At 46.3% G+C, this 19,459-nt stretch overlaps 1 protein-coding gene across 11 annotated transcripts in view; it reads left to right on the top strand.

Moving 5' to 3' along the window:
• The window catches only part of LOC144770317 (GLIPR1-like protein 1), a 1,599,314-nt gene that overhangs the window by 985,680 nt on the left and 594,175 nt on the right, over positions 1 to 19,459 (top strand). For 10 of the 11 annotated variants that reach the window (XR_013598868.1, XM_078654790.1, XM_078654780.1 and 7 more), the window contains one exon: positions 12,133 to 12,221. Coding sequence is in view for 9 of the 11 variants with exons in the window: in XM_078654790.1 (XP_078510916.1) it covers positions 12,133 to 12,221 (89 nt within the window). In the remaining 2 variants the exon portion in view is untranslated. Of the gene's footprint in view, positions 1 to 12,132; positions 12,222 to 13,871; positions 13,989 to 19,459 lie in introns of all 11 variants that reach the window. The other variant, XR_013598866.1, reaches the window with a different exon arrangement.

Raw genomic sequence — 19,459 nt, forward strand, 5'->3', positions numbered from 1 at the left:
CTGACCTATCGGATGGACAGGATGGCAGAGCGATTGGATAGGCAGGTGGAGAGAATGGACATGGCGGAGAGGCGTATCTTGGAGGTTGAAGAAGCACAGACTGCGATGGACTCCGATAACAAGCAGCTCGCCAGCGCCATGCAGGCGCTGGCGGACAAGACAGAGGACCTTGAAGCCAGATCTCAACGCTGTAACCTACGCCTAACGGGCCTGCCGGAAACTACACCGACGGGGAACATGGAACAATTCATGGAAACGCTCCTTAAAAGCCTGTTGGGTGACACAGTGTTCTCGAATATGTTCGTGGTGGAGCGTGCACACCTTTATCTGGCCCCCAAGCCCAAACCTGGCGCTCCGCCGCGCCCCATCATAGCAAAATTGCTAAACTATATGGATCGCGATACGGCGTTAAGACTAGCGAGAGTAGAAACAACCGCTGAGATACGAGGGGTCTACAATCTCGCTGTTCCCTGACTTCACTGCGAAAGTGCAGGACGCGCAACGCCAATTCCTTAGTATGAAAAGACAACTCCGGGACATGGGGACGGACTATGCAATGCTCTACCCAGCGAAATTGAGTCAATCGTCAGGGCAAGTCACACATCTTCACGGATCCGAAGAAACTACAACGTGCCATGAAGGAATGGAAGAAGGAATCAAAGCAACACGCGCAGAGACACTAAGAAGAAGAGCAAGGCTCACTGGACAAACAGGACTGACGTCATGTGCGCAGTGTGCTTGCGGAGCAGATCTAAGTGTGCACTTGGCGAATTGATGTTCAGGAGGCTAGTGGACAATGGAGTGCTGGTATAAGCGGTCTGTTTTGAGAACTATGGCGAACTATCCACTGTTGAGGGCGGACCATTGAGGCATCACGGTAACGGGACAATGGAGACGGGGGGCTGGAGGCGGTTTTCTTTATGGGTGATTTGCCTATTGCTTCTTTCTATTTACGGTTGTACTACAAGAAGGACTAGCCTTTGGCCAGCTACCTCTGCCCACGAGTGTATTTCACTGGTATTGTTTGGGGGCTATGATGTACATGAGAGATGGAGGGGGTGGGGGAGCCTTGGTTGAGTTAATGGGTGGGGCCTGGAGAAGGAGGGGCGGGAGGGAAGAGGGTGCGCGGCCTGGTTAGGGTAGGGCAGGCGTGGGAGGGTCGGGTGGGGTGTGTTCTTTGCATTATGTTGTGGGAGTTGTCTGTGAAATGTTCAGTTTACGATGTCACATGGCTTGCACTGTCACTTACTACGCGGGAAGTTCACACTGCGCGCAGCTTAAGGAAATATCTCAGATGGTTGGTTGACGATGTCTGAGGGCCGAGAGTCGACTACAGTCACATGGAATGTCCAGAGTCTCAATGACCACAGGAAGGTTAGGATGGTCCTACAATACCTAGCTAGACACAATATAGATATTGCACTGATACAGGAGACGCACCTACCTGTGGACAGCCGCATATTGAGATACAGGGGTCTAGCGGGTAACATACACGCCTCTGGGTTCACCACACAGGCCAGGGGAGTCTTCACTAGGGTAAACCCCAAATCTAGAATAACCTGGACACCATTGGTTACTAGCAGGGATGGAAGGTATACAATCACTAGATGTCGAGGGAAAGGGATGGAGCTTTGTGTGGTCAACATGTACGGACCGAACTATGACTGCCCAGACTTCTTTGCTGAGATTGCTATCAGGTTAGAGACTTACTCTGAGGGCTATGTGCTGTGGGGGGGAGACTTCAATATGGTGCGACAACCACATCTGGACAGATCCGACGGTCCCACCAGGCACCCCACTGCCTCAGCTAGGGAATTGGACACACATGACTGACCTGAACCTGAGGGACGTTTGGAGGACCGTGAATCCCACGTTAGGGGGATACACACATTACTTTGCGCAATTCCATATACACACTCGTATTGACTACTGGTGGGCCTCGCAGTCATTGCTGTCGATGGTTTGCCGCTGTGAGGTATTGCCCCGTACGTACTCGGACCATTCACCTGTGCTGCTATCGGTCCTGGCCCCGATGAAACGGATCCCACCGTTTGCTTGGCGGTTCCCCCCGTATTCGCTATTGGACACTGCCTTTCGAGACAAATTGGCTGTGGATATAGAAACCTTCTTTGAAGTCAATGTGGGATCGGTTCCTTCGACTCAATCCGTGTGGGAGGCGTAGCCATTTCCAAGCATGCGGGGGTGTTGAAATCGATTAGGTCATGACTCCAGACTCTGGAGGCCAGACTTGGAGAGCTAGAGGAGAAGCAATTGCGCTTGCCGGACGATGACCTCACTACGGAATTACAAGCCGTATTGAAGGAATACAATGAGGAGGCAGACTTAGAGGTAAAACATATGGGGAAGTACGCCACGGCCAGGGTCTATGGAGAAGGGGAGCGACCGGGCGCGGTATTGGCGCGACAGGCGAGGAGGGCCAGACCATGTGGAGAGATTCCTGAGATGAGAAACAACCTAACGGGCGAGCTCTTAACTGTGGCACAAGTGGCTGAGAGATTTGAACGATACTATACAGAGCTGTACGCCTCCAGAGGCCCAGTCCCGGAGGAGCGGATACTTGATTATCGGACGCACATACGGTTACCTTGGCTCACAGATGTGGACCGGCGGTTCCTTGTGCGCCCACTCGAGAGGGAAGAGATAGTGCTGGCACTCTCCACTATGCCGTCAGGAAAGGCGCCGGGTGGAGATGGCCTCAACGTGGCCTTTTATAAAGCATTTTCGGATCTTCTACTCCCTAAGCTGCTGACACTCTTTGAGGACATGATGGAGTCGGGCACGATGGCGCCATCTATGAGGGAGGCGATAATTGTTACCATATTGAAGCCTGGCAAGGATCCGTGCGAGTGCGCCTCTTACAGGCCACTCTCCCTGCTGAATGTGGATGCAAAACTCTTTGCCAAAATACTTGCCAACCGCATCAGCCCCATGATTACCAGACTAGTGGCTCCAGAGCAGGCGGGTTTTGTCCCGGAGAGGAACCTCACACATAATTTGAGGACGGTTTTTGCTGCCTTCCAGCACACTCGACGGGAGGTCCGGGCGGTGGCAGTATTTCTCGATATGGAGAAAGCATTTGACTCCGTTGAATGGCCTTTTTTGCTGCACGTGATGCGCCGCATGGGAGTAGGACAACTTTTTCTGAACCTTCTGGCCACTCTCTATGACTCCCCGAGGGCCAGGATAAGAGTAGGACAGCTGACCACGGGCACGATACAGATACAGAGAGGCACTAGACAGGGATGTCCTCTGTCCCCTATTTTATACGCCCTCGTTGCGGAGCCACTGGCTTGCGCCTTGCGCGAGTATCATGGGCACAGGGGTATACGATTCCCCACGTTGATAGTTTCAACTTACGCTGATGATACGCTCTTGTACGTTAGGGAACCGGAAACACACTTGCTACCGGTCCTGCGGGAGGTGGTGCTGTTCGGCTCGCTCTCAGGGGTGTGCGTGAACTGGAACAAGTCTGTAATGTTCCCCCTTACTCCGGCGATGACTAAGTTTGACCCCGAATACCCCATACAGTGGACCACTGATTCAGTACGCTACTTGGGGATTAGGCTACACACAGACCCGGAGGTGCTGTTACGGGAAAATTATGGTACAGCAATTTCCAAATTGGAAGACGATGTCGACAGATGGATCAAACTACCACTGTCACTGCTGGGTAGAGTGGCGCTTATGAAAATGGTCGTCCTGCCCCGGGTATTATTCTTGTCCTGCAACATCCCCATGGTGCTCTCTAAGAATTTTTTCTTGCAGCTACATGCACTCATGATACGTTTGGCGTGGGCAGGTAAACAACCAAGAGTGGCATGGTCCATCTTGGTCAGGCCCTACGAGGCGGGGGGACTGGGCACTCCAGACCTGGAGCTCTACTACAGAGCGGCGCAAGCAGCCCCGGCGTACAGATGGATTCACGGCCCAACCGATATACCCTATGTTTGCATTGAGGCGATAGTTGCCGCCCCCAGGCCGCTGCCGGCACTTCTATCACAACCCCATGACAGGCGTACGGGCCTTCTGGACTCGTTAAACTCGGTGGTCCACGCCTGGTACAGCATAAGGGAAGCACAGGCATGTAGCGTGTTGTATGCACCGTACGCGGCGATCGCCTGGGCACACTGGCTAACCCCGAGCAAGGAAAAAGCAGTCTAAAAGGCGGTTTGCGACTTGAACATACACACAATGGGCGACTTGTTCGAGGATGGAGTAGCGCGCACGTGGGATCAGCTCGATACTGAGGGGACAGGGGGAAGCCCGCTGACTCAGTTTCAGTTCCATAGAGTTAGACTGGCATTGAAGGCGCTCTTGGGCAGCGAGATGGAGGAACTGCAGTCGGTGAAAGCATTTGAATGGGTGGTGGCTGTCAAGACCCCTAACAGATTAATATTGGGGCTCTACTCCAGAACTCTGGCTGAACGAACATCGGACTATGCCAAGCCGCGACTTGCGTGGCAGGTGGACCTTCACACGGACCTCACGGAGGACGTTTGGAGGTATTGTTGCGCTACCACAAAACGCATTTCGCTGAATGGCAGGCACCGCTTGGTGCACTTCAAATACTTGAACAGAGTGTACTACACGCCGGAACGACTTCACAGATATGGGTTGAGGGACTCCCCCGCTTGTGAAAGATGCGGAACGCAGGTCGCGGACTTCATGCACGTGGCTTGGCAGTGCCCAGAGATACAGACCTTCTGGGGTGAAGTGTATAGAGAAGTGAATGACACAGTGGGGCTTACATTGACACCAGATCCCCTCCTGGCGTTGCTGGGAGACTCTAGGCCATTACATGCATCGCGCAAGAGGGGTGTAGACATGGCCTTCTTGATTGCTAGGAGGTGTGTTGCCATGCGATGGATGAAAGGGCCCCCTCCCACAATACGACACTGGAGAAACACGATGACATACTGCTGCACGCAGACTGAACTTTATAGTGAGTTACTGCCACCCAGGAACAGGCCGAAAAACTTCTGGGCCTGCTTCATGGAACGACGCAGCACACATACTGACGACGGGGGTGAGGAGGGTCAGGGAAAGGACCCTGGGAATGATTGGGAAGACGGTAGCTCAGGAGAGAATGGACTGTCACTGGGTGTGCCTTAGATCCCTTTTCAGTGGCCGCGAGAGGAACTCGGGGGTACGGGCCTCGAGTAACTGGGGGATGCTAGACGTTTGACACATGCCACACACTACTCCAGATGACTCATGCATCGCAGCGGAGGAGATTGGACTTTGAGTTACATGCTGCTGCGCAAAACACTGATCACCAGAGTGAAGACGCTATTCTGCTGGATAATTGTGATGTGCTATTGCTTTGTGCTATTGATGTGTTATTATCACAAGTTTTTTGTTCTTATGATGAAAATGCCAATAAAAACAAATTTTAAAAAAACCAAAAACTTCACATTTACCTGCTCGCTTTGGCGTTTGCTTCGCTGATGTGCTTCGGAGACGCAGCACGGTCTCCACACCCCTCCCTCCTGCCGCACTGGGTGCAAGCAGCCGTGTAGCTGAGGCGTGGCCGCAGAGCGGCTGCCCGCGGTCTCCTCCGGGGCAACGCTGGCAGAGTCAGAACAAGCGGAGGCATAAGAAGCGGCAGCTTAGCAATCAGCGTCTTCTTTCCAGCGGCTTCATCAGTGGAAGGGAGGCTTGAGGATCCGGTAGTTTCTTCTGCGCTGACACAGGATGGTTCTGGACCGGATGGTGTAGACTGTGAGAGTGGGGCCGCCAGTAAAAAGAGGTCAGGGGACGTAGTTCTGTCAGTGGAAGTAAATGAGAGTGACCCCATTACTGCTAATAAGCATAGAGGCAAGAAGCAAGCCGCAAAAAATAAAACTAAACGAGGTAAGGGCACTCAACGCCTACAGGCTTCGCAGGCTTCCCAGCCCTTACCGGTCGCAGACGTAAGGGCTGATGCCAGCTCAGAAGGTGCTGATGGGGGTATTTTGAGTCAGGCGCCCCAAGGAAAGGGGTGGGAGGTGTGAAAGAGGTCAGAGCTAAAGACCTTAAAAGTTCTCTGAGAGCTAGCATGATCTCTAACAAGAATCTTTCAATGTCTGAGGTTCCCTCAGTCCCTCTGGGCTCCCCTACAAACGCCGCTGAGCTCACAGTACAGATGGATGGGTCAGCTAGCCTCCAGACCATACTAGTTGATCCTGGTTGCTCTGGGGAGGTTGTGTCCCGAATCGGGGGGCCCCTTGTTTAAACTCTTGCCCTGCCTACGCTGCCTCGGTCAGAGGCTGGCGGTTCTGGGGGGGCAGAGAATTCAGCTGGAGCTTCAATTGAGGCCCTTCTTACATCTATGAAGGCGGATATAAGAAATGTTTTTTTGGTCTCTGCAGAGAATCAAACTGAGATTAGGGCAGCCTGTGAAGTCCTCGAGAAAAAAGTGGATGGACTTTATGAAAGGACGGAATCCTTTGAGGGTGCTGTGGAGGCACTTAAAGCAAACCTGGGGTCAGCTGAAGTAAGAATTCGAAACCTACGAAGAGAGGGAGAAGCCATGCGGGAGAGAGTGGAATCCTTAGAAAATTACTCACGGAGGAATAATCTCCGGCTTCAGAAGGTCCCGGAGGGGAAAGAAGGAAGCAACATCAAGTCCTTTGTGGTTGCTCTATTAAAAGACTCATTAAATCTTGAGGAGCCGTCTGATATTTTGGAGAAAGACATCCAAAGGGTGCATAGAGACCCCTTTCGTTTAAACCCTGGCAGGGTCAAACCCAGGAAAATATTAGTTAATTTCCTCACGTACACGTTAAAAGAAAAGATTCTAAATTTGGCACTGAAACCCAAGACATTAAAGGGTTCAGAGTTCCCATTTGAAGTTCGCTCAGATCTTTCCAAGACCACCCTCGATCGGCAATGGGAACTTGGTCAAAGGATGGAGAAATTTAGATCTCTGGACGCCACGGTGCAAATGAAATTTCCCGCGTATCTGCGGATTATGTTCAATAACAAAATGCATAACATCAGATCCCCCCTCGAGGCTGATGAGCTGTTGGAATCCCTAAGGGATCTCTCACGTGGGGGAGGAGGAAGTTCGATGGGAATATAACCTAGGCTATAGAGTATCTTTCATCATCTTAAATATGTAAATCTGAGTCCCTTTTTCAATTAACAGTGTATCAATCTCCAACAGTGCTCAGAGGCAGGTTTTATATAGTAATCAATTCTGTATATCGGAGAAAAAAAACTTATGTAGCATAACGGTACAGTTCCTTAAGTTTAGCACAAGGAAAAAAATAAATAAATAAATTATAATACACGGGATAAAAAAAAAAGGAATACACAAAATAGCTATTAAAAGTGCTAAAAAAAAGAGAATAAATAATAGTATGTACTACTTCCTAGTATAGGTATGTAGCATTGCGGGTAGAGTAGGGGGGGTGTCAGAGGGCGCAAATACTGGCAATACATCAGGCCAGTGTAAGTAGGGATGGGTTTTCCAGGGGGTGGGCGGAGGGTAGGGACACGTGGGGTGGTGGGGTGAAATTTTAAAAATTCCTCATATGCCAGCACCCTTGCAGTTTTATTTGAGGTTTAGTATTGGTTATCATCAGGGTTTGAAGTATCGAGCTCAGAATTCTTTGTTAACAAGGTCCAGGATGGAGCGAGGATTGTCCGACAAGGGGTCTTTGGGGATGGTTGAGGGGAATGAGATGTTATGACGTTGCTTCAGTATTTATCCTGGAATGTCAATGGCCTGCGCACGAGGGGTAGAAGAGATAGAATCCTTCAATATCTGAGAGACTCCCCAGCACAGGTCATTGCCATACAGGAAACACATCTCCTTAAATCTGAGACTACTGATTTATTAAGAAAACAGAAATGGATAAACAAATTTGTGTGTACAGATCAAACTGCAAATATCAGAGGGATTCTGTTTATTTTTAAAAAACAAGCAAAGGCCCAAATAGTGGAGTATAAGGAGGATCACAGTGGGAGATGGCTCCTATTGAGAGTTGTGTTCTCTGGTGGGCTATTATGGCCCAAATCAGGACGATCCTTCCTACCTAGATACTATTCGATGCCATCTGGTGGCCCTCCAGGACCCTGTAATCTGGGTTGGGGACTTTAATATTGTGTTAAATCCCAAACTTGATAAAACGCCCAACTCCAGAGCCTGTGTATTTTCTAAATCTAGGCAATTGCTTGTGACATTAATGGCACAGCTATGGCTTGCAGATATATGGAGGGAAAGGGAAGGGGATAAACTGGGGGTCTCATTCCGGAATCTAAAATACAAGCATAAGTCAAGAATAGACTACGCACTGTTTATTTATAGTCTTAAAGACTCATTGGAAGATATAGTATGTCTCCCATCCCATCTCTCCGACCATTCGGCTATCTTCTTTAGCCTAAAATGTGGCCAGCAGCTTAGACATGCTTCATGGTCCTTCGATCGTACTATCTTATTGGAGGAGGCCGAAATATTTTCCTTCAATCTGAGGCTAAACATTTCCTTGAGGCTAATCTAGATTCTGCAAACATTTCCACTGTTTGGGAGGCTTTGAAAGCCTTTTTGAGAGGCTGTATTACTAGTAGAGCCTCTCACAGAAGAAAGGTATATAGGGATAATACTAACAGTCTTGAGGTGGAAATTAATTCTATCGAACAAAAGCTAGGCGCCCACATAGGTTCAAATGAAGATCAAGAAAAGCTAGTCTCGTTGAAAAATCAACTTGAAAATATTTTACAGGAAAGGGTCGCTAGTAGATGGGAGGCGAGTAAAATTTCCCATTTCGAATTCGGAGAGGAAGCAGGCAAGATCCGAGCTTGGAAAATAAAATCAGATCAAGCGCGGAACTATATCAGAGAGATAAGGGTGGAGGGCGAATCAGCTCCCCGGATTTCGAATTCTGATATTTGGAGTGCATTTCAGGACTTTTTCCAGGCTATTTATAAGGAAGACATCAGTGAAGATTATGTAGCGAGAAACTCTTGGCTTAATAAAGTCTCCATGCCTAGACTTTCACCTGAGCAAAGAAGGTGATTGGAGGTAGAGATTTCGGTGGAAGAAGTGAGTAAGGTCATTGGACAAGCTAAGCGAGGGAAGGCAGCCGGCCCCGGCGGCTTACCGGGGGAACTGTATCGGGTTCTTAGTGAGGCTGTTATTCCAACTTTGGCGACCGTCTTTAACAGTATCCTCTTGAAGGGAGAGGATCCTCCAAATTCATGGAGTGATGCAACTGTAGTTTTGATCCCCAAACTAGGGAAAGATCCGACAGAGTGTGGGTCTTATCGCCCAATTTCACTCCTCAACACTGACTATAAAATCTTTACTGCCATTATGTCTAATAGGTTGGGGGTGTAGTAGAATCGATCATCCATCAAGATCAAAAAGGCTTTGTAAAAGGGCGTCAATTAGCAGACCTCATGCATGATTTACTCGGGGCCATAGACATCACCTCCACCTTTTCTCTTCCTTTGGCCACCCTCACTTCGGACGCAACTAAGGCCTTTGATAGGGTGAACTGGTCTTATCTGGCCGCGGTTATGCAAAAATTCAATCTAGGAGACATTTTCGGTCGAGTGATAGCACTCCTCTATAAGGCACCAACAGCTAGATTGCTTGTCAACAACTCTTTGACGGAGGCCTTTAAAATTACAAGGGGCACAAGGCAGGGCTGCCTGCTTTCCCCCCTCCTTTTTAACCTCTATATCAAGCCTTTTGCTCAGGTTCTTAGAGAGGAGCCTAATATTTCCTCTTTTAAATTTGGAGGGTGGGAAAGGCGGGTAGCCCTTTACGCAGGTGACATTCTTATTTTGACATCTGATCCCGACCTCGCATTTCCCACAGTTATTAGAGGGAGGAGGAGTTCGGCAAGGTCTCAGGATGCAAACTAATCGCAAATAAAACTGAAATTATGGCCTGGAACATCACTAATACACAACTTGACGTGGCTTCCTCCATGCCATATCTCGGAATTAGAATTATTCAGGAGGTTGGCAAAATTGCAGAAAACAACATAGATCGGGTCTTTAAAGAATGTCAGAAACAGTTAAAGTCTTGGGCCTACCTCCCCTTATCCATCTTGGGGAGGACAAATTTAGTAAAGATGTCTATCCTCCCTAAATATACATTCCTTTTTAATTCTATCCCCTTGGCTTTTGATACTAAACAGCTAGATAAATATCAATGGGAGATTAATTTTTTCGTTTGGAAATATAGAGCCACTAGATTAGCATGGAAGAAGTTAAGGCGGAGGAGGGAAAAAGGAGGGCTCACACTACCTGACCTGCAATATTATGCATGGGCCTTTCAGCTCTCGCATTCCAGAATGCGTTTAAAAATACCCTCTAATACATCGAGAGGAGAAATGTTTTGGGCCATGCTAGAAGGTGCTGATCTACCAACTGACGGCTTCCTGTTTAAATTCGGGGACCAACAATTTTTTCAAAAAGGTAAAATTTAAAATTCTTTAATCTTTGGCTAGAAGTTGGTCAATAATCAGAAAGAAAATAGGGCTTTGCTACTTTTCAAATCTTGCACCTTTGTGACTCTCCAGGTATTCCAGCTTGTCTTCAGGACAGCCTGGCGATTCCCGTGAAGGATGCCGGGATTTTGAAGTGGGGAGACTTGCTGGCAGGGGGTTCAATGTTGTCTTGGGAAGAGAGACGGGAGAGAGTAGGCCCCGGCCTATCGAGGTTTAAACATATGCAGCTTAACAGTTGGGCTCAGGCACTGTGTAGAAAGGGTGTCCCCCTGGGAAAAGTTAGCAACTTGGAAAATCAGCTGGTGGTAAGGCCAGGGGGTGGTAAAGAGGTTTCACTTTGGTAGTGGATGATTCTGTAGGAGATAGATTGGGATTTTAAACTCCCTGATTAGTTGTGGGGAGGTGAGTTGGGCTTTCAATGCGACCAGTTGTGGATGGATTCATTCACCCTTCTGCATAAAATAGTCAAACCAGCATGGCTGAGGCACAATCACCTCTTCACGGCACATCGTGCTTATCTTTCTCCCTTAAAAGTATCAAAATTCCAGCCAGGGAAAACATGTAACAAATGCGATTTGCCAGAAGCATCTGACGTGCACATGTTTAAAGATTGTCCTCCTATTCGCCTCTTCTGGGAGGAAGTGAAGGCGTCGCTGGACTCTATTCTCAATACTACATTGAATATTACCCTTCCTTTAATTATTTTTGGCATTGATGATACCATTTCCGGCCATGCAAGATCTTTTCTCTTTTATGCAATCCTTCTGGCAAGAAGACAAATTTGCAAGTTTTGGGTAGATACTGCCGCACCAACATACTCAGGCTGGCTGACGTCCCTATATGAATTATCTAGAGTGGACTTGGCCAGATCTTGCAGCAAAAAAAAGCTGGCGTTTTGGGACTTATTGATACAGTGGAGATAGGATTTCTGTTTTTTTTTCCCCCGGGTCCTATGATTATGCCTTCTCTGCTCCATGGACCTTTGTTACGGGTCCCCCAGTTCAATATTGTGGTTCAACAGGTTGTAAGACACCTCGATGGAGTAATCTAGCTAGCCCTCTATCTTTTGGATCCTTCCGCCAATAAGTCACTTGTGTCCTGGTATGAGATATAACTCAGATCTCTGGGCTCGTTTACTTAAGACACACAAGGTGGGGGGTGTTTCCTACAAGAGGGTAAAGGCAAATGAGGATAAAAAAAACAAACATTGTAATTGCTATTTTGAAATTACAGAGGATTGAAGAGAATGATTTAAACATGCAAATCTATGAAATATACTAACTCTGGGGAACTGGAGTTACAGGTGAGTAACTGATCTCTTATTACCATGCCATAAAATTGAAACTGCATATCATTCATCATTCAACCTTTCAAATCAGGAGGCAAAACTACCCAGCGGGAAAAAACAGAAGGTGCAATGGTGTTTTTTCCACCAGCAGTTTTAGTTTCTGAATTCCTCCAGGAAGAGGAAAGAGAACTTAAAAGTAGCTTAGTCACCATAAAGGTAACTTTATTCCATTGACTGAAGTTCTGTGTCTTACTTCATGCTTGAAATTGTGTTAAATTCCATAGAATATTTCCAGATGCTCAGTTTCATATTTCAGATGCTAATTTGATATTGTGTATTAAACAAGGGCACCAATTAATATAATACTTTGTCTTGCAGGGGGAATTATCGTGGTGCCAAACCTTATGAGACAGGAGCAACATGTAGTAAATGCGCCGCTGGTGATCACTGTGTAAACAACCTTTGCAGTTAAGTGAAAAAGGAATACTGAGTGAAAGAGAAAACTTGGAGATTTATCTGTACAATTCAAAATAATGTGTTTATCTTGATCTTAAAATCTTGTAATTTTTCAGTTTTTAATGATTTATTTTTTTGGTTTAAAATTGGAAGTCAAGGTAGTGAAAAATCTAAGGAGTTCCTTACTATTCTCTGACCAAATACCTCATGCAGACGGTTATGTTATGTGTGTTTGTAAAGCACACTGTCCCCCATGAGGGTATTCCTGCACTCAGCAGGTGTGTGTGACTAGCCCTGCTTATGATAGTTTCATTAATTGAAAAGTCAGGGTTTTAACTTCTTGTGAAATTTAAGAAGAAAGGAGGAGTGTCTGATGCGGAATGGTAGGTCATGCTTTGCTTTAGGAGGAATGTAAGATAATGCCCATCCTCTAGATCTGGTTCTGTGTATTCGTGGGATGTGTGCAAGTAGGATTCTTGCAGAGCGGAGATGTCTGGGTGGTTGGTGGAAGAAGATGTGACTGTTCAGGTATTTAGAATCTGAGTTGTGTAGTGCCTTAAATGTGTGTGTGAGGAGTTTGAATTGTGCGTATTTGTGTATTGGGAGCCAGTGTAGGTATTGAGTTATGCATGGGAGGGTGAGGATGAGTCTGGCTGCCAATGACTGGATGGTTTGTAGTCTTCTAGAGAGTTACTTGGTGATCCAGGCAAAGAGGGTGTTTCCTTAGCCCAGTTTGCAGGTGATTAGCATGTGAGTGACAGTTTTTCTAGTGTTGGGTGGGAGCCATTTGACGATCTTCCTCAGCATTGTCAGGGTGTGGAAGCAGGATGCAGTTACAGCATTGACTTTGGTTGTCATGTCCAGTTTGCTGTTGATGATTATTCCGAGGTTCCTAGCGTGGATTGTTGGTGTGGGTCTGAGTTCGACCGCCACTGGTTGGAGTCCAATGGTGGTGGAGTGTAATTGCCAAACATTATTATTCTATGTTGTCTGTGTTGAGCTTGAGACTGTTGTCTTCCATCCTGTAAGCAACTTCGGTCATGCAGGTGGTGAACTTGTTTCTTGTGTTGGCGGTCTTGTCCAAGAGGGAGAGTATGAGTTGCATGTCATCTATGTAGATAAGGCTGTATTTGTGTGCACCTAGGATGTTTGCCAGAGGGATCATATGCATGGAAGAGGGTGAGGCTGAGCGATGAGCCTTGAGTCACACTGCAGAAGAGTTTGTGGGCTTCTGAGTAGTAAGGTGCCAGATTGACAGCTTGTGTTCTATCCCTTAAGAAGAGATTGGTCCCTTGGGTGCCAATCTCATGCAGGTGCCTGATGAGGATGGGGTGTGGGACCATGGCAAGTGCTGCAGAGTAGTTCAAGAGAATGAGGGCTTCCATGTCTCCTGTCAAGAATCATGCAAATGTGGCAGTGATGAGTGCTGTTCCTGTACTGTGGTTGAGCTTGAAGCTGGACTGCATGGAGTTGAGCAGCTGTTGGTTGCTCAGGTGGATGGAGAGGGGCCAGTTGATCAGTTTCTTTAAGATTTTTCCGGGTCATGGAATGAGGGGGATGGGTCTGTAGTTAGAAAGCGTGACTGGGTCAGCAGTTGGATTTTATGTCAAGACAGGAGGCTAGCATTATGCATTAATCTGTTATTACTTTCTTCTGAGCAGCAACAACTTAAAAGCTTCCCAGAATGGAACTTAAAACATCACAAACAAAAAAGAATGTTCATCTCATATGAAGACTCTGCGTCCTACATCTTCTTCCTCTTTTGTTGCTGCTTCGGAGTAAGATAAGTATCAGAATGTTGTTTAGGTCTTGTGTGCTCGTTTGAGTCTTGAAACAGTGTGATATACCAATTTTTGGGTAGAATTGGTGATGTCTGTTTAATGGTGAATTGGGTCTATATTTATTATTTATTTTAGTATTTTGTGTGAAAAGTTAAGTATTCAATGCAAATGTATTTAGAAGAATATGTATTTAAATGTTGGAATATGATTTAAGTAGAAAGGTATCTGCTAGACAAGTCTTAGATTAATAGTTTTAATGGAGACACATTCGTAAGGAACTTGGTGGTGTCACACATCCATGAGGTTTTTTGGAAGGGTGGTGGTGGAGCTGAGAAGTTGCTAGGCTTTGCTTTGGACTGGCATTACCGGTCTAGCAACGAACCTTGTTAGTGCGTAGGAGTTTATTGAAGTAACAAAGCGTTTGGAATAAATAAACTACTCTGTTTAGGTTTTCGGCATTAAAACATAATAAAAGAGTTTGGGCAAGTTTTAAGTTAGGAAGATAGAGAATTAGGAATTTGAGTTTAGGCAAAATTGACATAGATCACATATCTGAGGAGGCAAGAGAGGAAAGAACAAGGAAGTTGGTGAGCCATGAGGTTAAAGCAGTAGTTCAGGAGACGTTTAAACTAATTTTAGGTAAAAGAGATAGGAGGACAGTTGATGAGGAAGAATATTTTTCAGTTTCAGACAATGAATCTGATAATAGGGGTCCAGGAGGAAAGTGTTTACTAAATAAAAGACATTTGGAGGGAAAAGGAGGAGGCCCAAGTGCCTCGCAAATTTCAGGTGTCCTTGGCGGAACACGAAAAGGTAAGCAAAACGCTGAACTGGAGGATTTTAATGCACTTGAGTATGAAAATCAAGGAAAATCCAGTCTTAATCTGGATGAATATGTACTTGAATTAGAGTACAAGAATGAATGTGAAAATGAGGAAAGTGTCATGAATTCAGGAACTAAGAATAAGGATCCTGTTGGAGAGAAATTATTTGACCCGAAAGAGATAAGACATCCTACGGGTAAGGATTAGTGGCCTATGGAACATGTGTCACAATATATCAAATATAGGTTGAGACAGCCTCTGGAGAGAAAGGAACACAATTTAATGAGAGCTGAATGCTCAAGACCAGTGATTGACGATAAAGTGACCCTTACTCCCAGTTTTGAACCGGATATGATAACATACATGTTTAAAATGGGTTTGGATCCTATGAAGGGTTTGGAGAAGTTGCTTAAGATTTGCCAGGACAAACTGCTCGATGTCTTGGGTCCCTTAGTTAGAATTTTTAACATGGTAGAAGAATCCTTTTTAAAGGGTAGAGAGGCGGATTTGGCACTACTGAGAGGATGGTGTCAGAGAGCAATTTTGGTTAACGCAAATGCTGCATTGCTTGCAGAAAGAGGCAGGCCATTATTAATGCATATAAATCCTAAATTAAGTGAATTGGCTAAAAGAAGTCATCAAATGAAGCAAAGGGTTTGCTATTTGGAGAGGGTCTGGTAGGATCCATTTCTAAATATGTAAAGACATTTACTAGTCTGGATAATGCACATTCTTCTATGAGAAGAGCGTTTCATAGCAGCAGTTTTTATGGTAGGGCTGGTAGGAGAGGGCAAGCTACTGGCCGGGCAGGTTTTATAGCCCAGAGAACAGATGGGAAATGGTCAGTTCTATCCTCAGAGAGGAGAAATTCAAGGAAGGAGAGGAGCACGGTCTAGGGGCAATCTTTTGGTCGTGGACATGGTCAAGCACAAGATGAGTATGAGGAATATTATTGGTTTTATCCCTTTTTAAGGTAGGAGAGAGATTGAAGTATTTCAAAGATCTCTGGATGAAAATTATAACAGACCCATTGCAGTTTGTAACAGGATATGTAATAGAGTTTGATGGAGATCCTGTGCAGTTGGAGGAACTAAAAGAGTTAGGGGCATATTAGCAAGAACCTCGTTAAAATGATCACCGTTTTAGTGGCAGGAAACTGACGCTAAAATGGCGATAATGGGCTTGCTAATATGCGTTATAGAATTTCAATAGAATCCCAGGTTAGATGTGCAGGACATCTAACCTGGTCTTCTACTGGATTCTATACAGCATTATGCAAGCCCATTATCGCAGTTTTAGCGGCATTTTCCTGACACCAAAAACTGCGATAATTTTAACGAGGTTACCTGCTAATATGCCCCTTAGTATTTCAGGCGGAGTAGCAGAAGGGAATCCAAGAGGGGGTAAATCAGATGTTAGAGAAAAATGCAATTATTCAAGTAGAAGAAAAAGACACAGGGTTTTGAGGTGTACCTTATTTTTAGTGGAGAAAAAAGAAAAAGGTTGGAGACCTGTGATAAATCTCAGGAATCTCAATCAGTATGTGATATATCACATTTCAAAATAGAGGTAATTCATTGCCTGAGGGATTTGCTACAGAATCAGGATTGGATTGGATGGTGAAAATAGATCTGAAAGATGCTTATTTCACAATTCCTATTGCAAGGGAAAGTCAGAGATTCTTCCAGTTCAGATGGAAGCATCAATTGTTTCAGTTTCAGTGTCTGCCTTTCGGATTGTCAGGGGAATCCTGGTATTTCACGAAAGTGATGCAGGCAGTGGTGGGTTTTCTGAGAGAAAGAGGAATGAGGATTATATTGAAAAATTTCAAAGCTATCGTAACGGAAAGTTCCAATTCTATATAACAGCAGCCATTTTAAACTTCATAAATAGACCACATTTCCCAAACACCCTCGGGAACATGATGGTCAAAAGAAACAAACAAAGGACAACACATCCCCAAGTCCATGAACCAATCACGACACTGTATGCCTGATATAGTCTCTCTTCCAGTCACTGCCCATCCTCTTTCGATGAGCGAGTCACGCCCATCTTCTCCAGTCAACCTACCTGTTTCCCAGGGTCACCTCCTGGAATGAAAAGGACAATATCAGGAATAGAAGACCAACGGGTAAACAACCCAATACCTATATATAAACACCAAAGGCACAACTGAACCAAAACATCCAACATTGGAAGACACTTGCACTCTGAGATATAGAAGAACAAATGGAGCATAATCAAACGTTAACTCGAACCATTGAGCAACATTTTGCACCATGACAATTAGTGTAAAATTGTACTTACTCCTAAATGGGTGGGCAATGAAGACAACGTCCAAGGGTAGGATAATCCTTGCCTCCGAGTCCTTAATAGAATTGAAACTTTCCGTTACGATAGCTAGGACATTTTTAATTCTATGTCCGGACCACAGGCTTCAGATTATGCTAGTTTAAAGCTTACTTACCACCAAATGCGCCATATCAATTATAGGCTTGAAATAAAATCTTTTAAAGGACAAATCCGAGGACCAGTCCGCTGCATTCATGATATCCTCTAACCTTGCCCCCAGCGTGAAAGCCTTAGAGGCCATTGCTCCCCTAGCTGAATGTGCCCCAAATTGCTGCAGACTAATGCCTGCCTCTTGCATGACCCATTGCACCCATGCGATTGTCGGAATGGAAACCGCTTTTTGTGGTTTTCTGAGAGTTAGCAAAAGTTGCCGTTATCCTGGAGGCCTCAACTCCAAAGACATTTTCTCGTATGCCTTCAAACAGCGAACCACACACAGATTAGGGACGTTGGGGAATGCTGGGTATTCAATAATCTAGTATGACACCTCGTCCGACGCCTGATTGTAAAAGCCACCCCGAAGGAGAAAAAACACTGCCCGTAATGTCTAGAGCTCGTACATCGGACACTCCTGCAGGAGACTAGACAAAGAAGCATCGCCAACTTCGCCATCAACTCTTTTCGTGACAAAAATTATTTAGGTTGCCATGACAAAAACAGATTAAGCACCCTATGCACATCCCATAACTCAGAATAACTAGGTTTCAGGGGTAACGACAAGCGGAGTCCCTGCAAGAGACAACATACAAAAGGATGTTCCCCCACCGGATTAACTTGAATTGGCACATGCCCTGCCAAAATAGCGGATCAAAAGGTATTTACCGAACAAAATGCCAAACCCTGTTGGGCCAAACCTGCCAGAAAATTCAAAACATGAGGTAAATCTGCGCCCACGGGCTCACAACCCTGTTGCATACACCAACAACACCATCGTTGCCAGACCGATCTATAGCGTTTGACCGTCCTGTCCGCCCAGGCCTTGGACAAGAGGCCATCAGCGAAGCCCAAAAGACCAGGGAGAGATCATCTACTCCTGTAATACTCTACACCCTGAGCCGGAGGGCTCCGCTGAGCACCATCTGATGAGAGATCCAATGCGGGTTGAGAAGTAGCTCTGGAAAGTGGGGAAGTCGGATTGGAAAATCCCAAGAAAGTTCCAGCAGAACTGGAAACCACACCTCCAAATTGGAATGATGAGTCCTACGTTTGCTTTTTGTCTCCCGATCTGAGCCGATACCCGAATAATCATTGCGAGCAGGGGAAATGCAAAGGCCTGCTCCTGCGTCCAATCCTGTAGGAATGATCCTTGATACCGCTAATGGATCTGATCGCCTACTGAAAAACCTGGGAAGATGGCGGTTCAGCCTTGAGGCAAAAAGATCCACTGAAAAAGGACCCCAAAGTTCCTGTACTAGAGAAAAAACGTCCGATGCAACTTTCAGAGACTTGAATCCGTGAAATAGCGCGACTGCCTGTCCGCCACTTGATTCTCTCGACCCGGGAGGTACTCTTGTCTGTAATGAAATGTGATAGTCCAGGCAAAATTTCCAGAGGGTTGTTGCTAGACCTGACAGCACCTTCGAGTGGGTGCCCCCTAGATGATTGATATACCATACCGCCAATATATCAACAGGACACACAACTGGATTCTCTCCTTAGTTCAGCACATCACTGCAAAAGAGCTTGCCAAGAGCTCCAGACAGTTGATGTGCAGCGGTTGCTCCTGAGGAGACCAAGACCCTCCTGTGGAGAAATCGCCACACCTGCCGCCCTAACCGGACCCGCTGGCATCTGACTCAATTACCAAATCCGGAGCTGAACCAAAAATCGCCCTCCCATTCCAGGCTTCCATGTGGGAGAGCCACCAAAGAATCTCCTCCCATGCCTCGTCCGACCAGAAAACCGGATGGGAGTAGGGACACCCTATCCACAAATGCCGAGGCTTGAGGCGCTGTAAGGCCCTGTAGTGGAGCGGACCTGGAAAAATCACCTGGATGGAAGCGGACAGAAGCTCCACCACGTGGGTGATCTGTCGAAGGGGAACCCTCTGCTTGGCCAGAGTGCGTCGCAACTCGTGTCACATTTTGTTCAACTTCCATGCCGGAAGGCTGAGGGTCACATCCACCGAGTTTACCACAAACCCTAAGAACGTGACTTTTTGAGACGGGACCAATAACGACTTCTTGACGTTTATTACAAGCCTGAGGCCTTCCGAGGGATCGACCACTTGTTGTAACTGGGTTTGAAGCAAATACGGGTCCTGAGCCAACAGAAGCATGTCGTCCAGGTACA

The sequence above is a fragment of the Lissotriton helveticus genome, chromosome 1_1 (genome assembly GCF_964261635.1).
Source record: "Lissotriton helveticus chromosome 1_1, aLisHel1.1, whole genome shotgun sequence".
In the NCBI taxonomy this organism is placed as follows: Eukaryota; Metazoa; Chordata; class Amphibia; order Caudata; family Salamandridae; genus Lissotriton; species Lissotriton helveticus.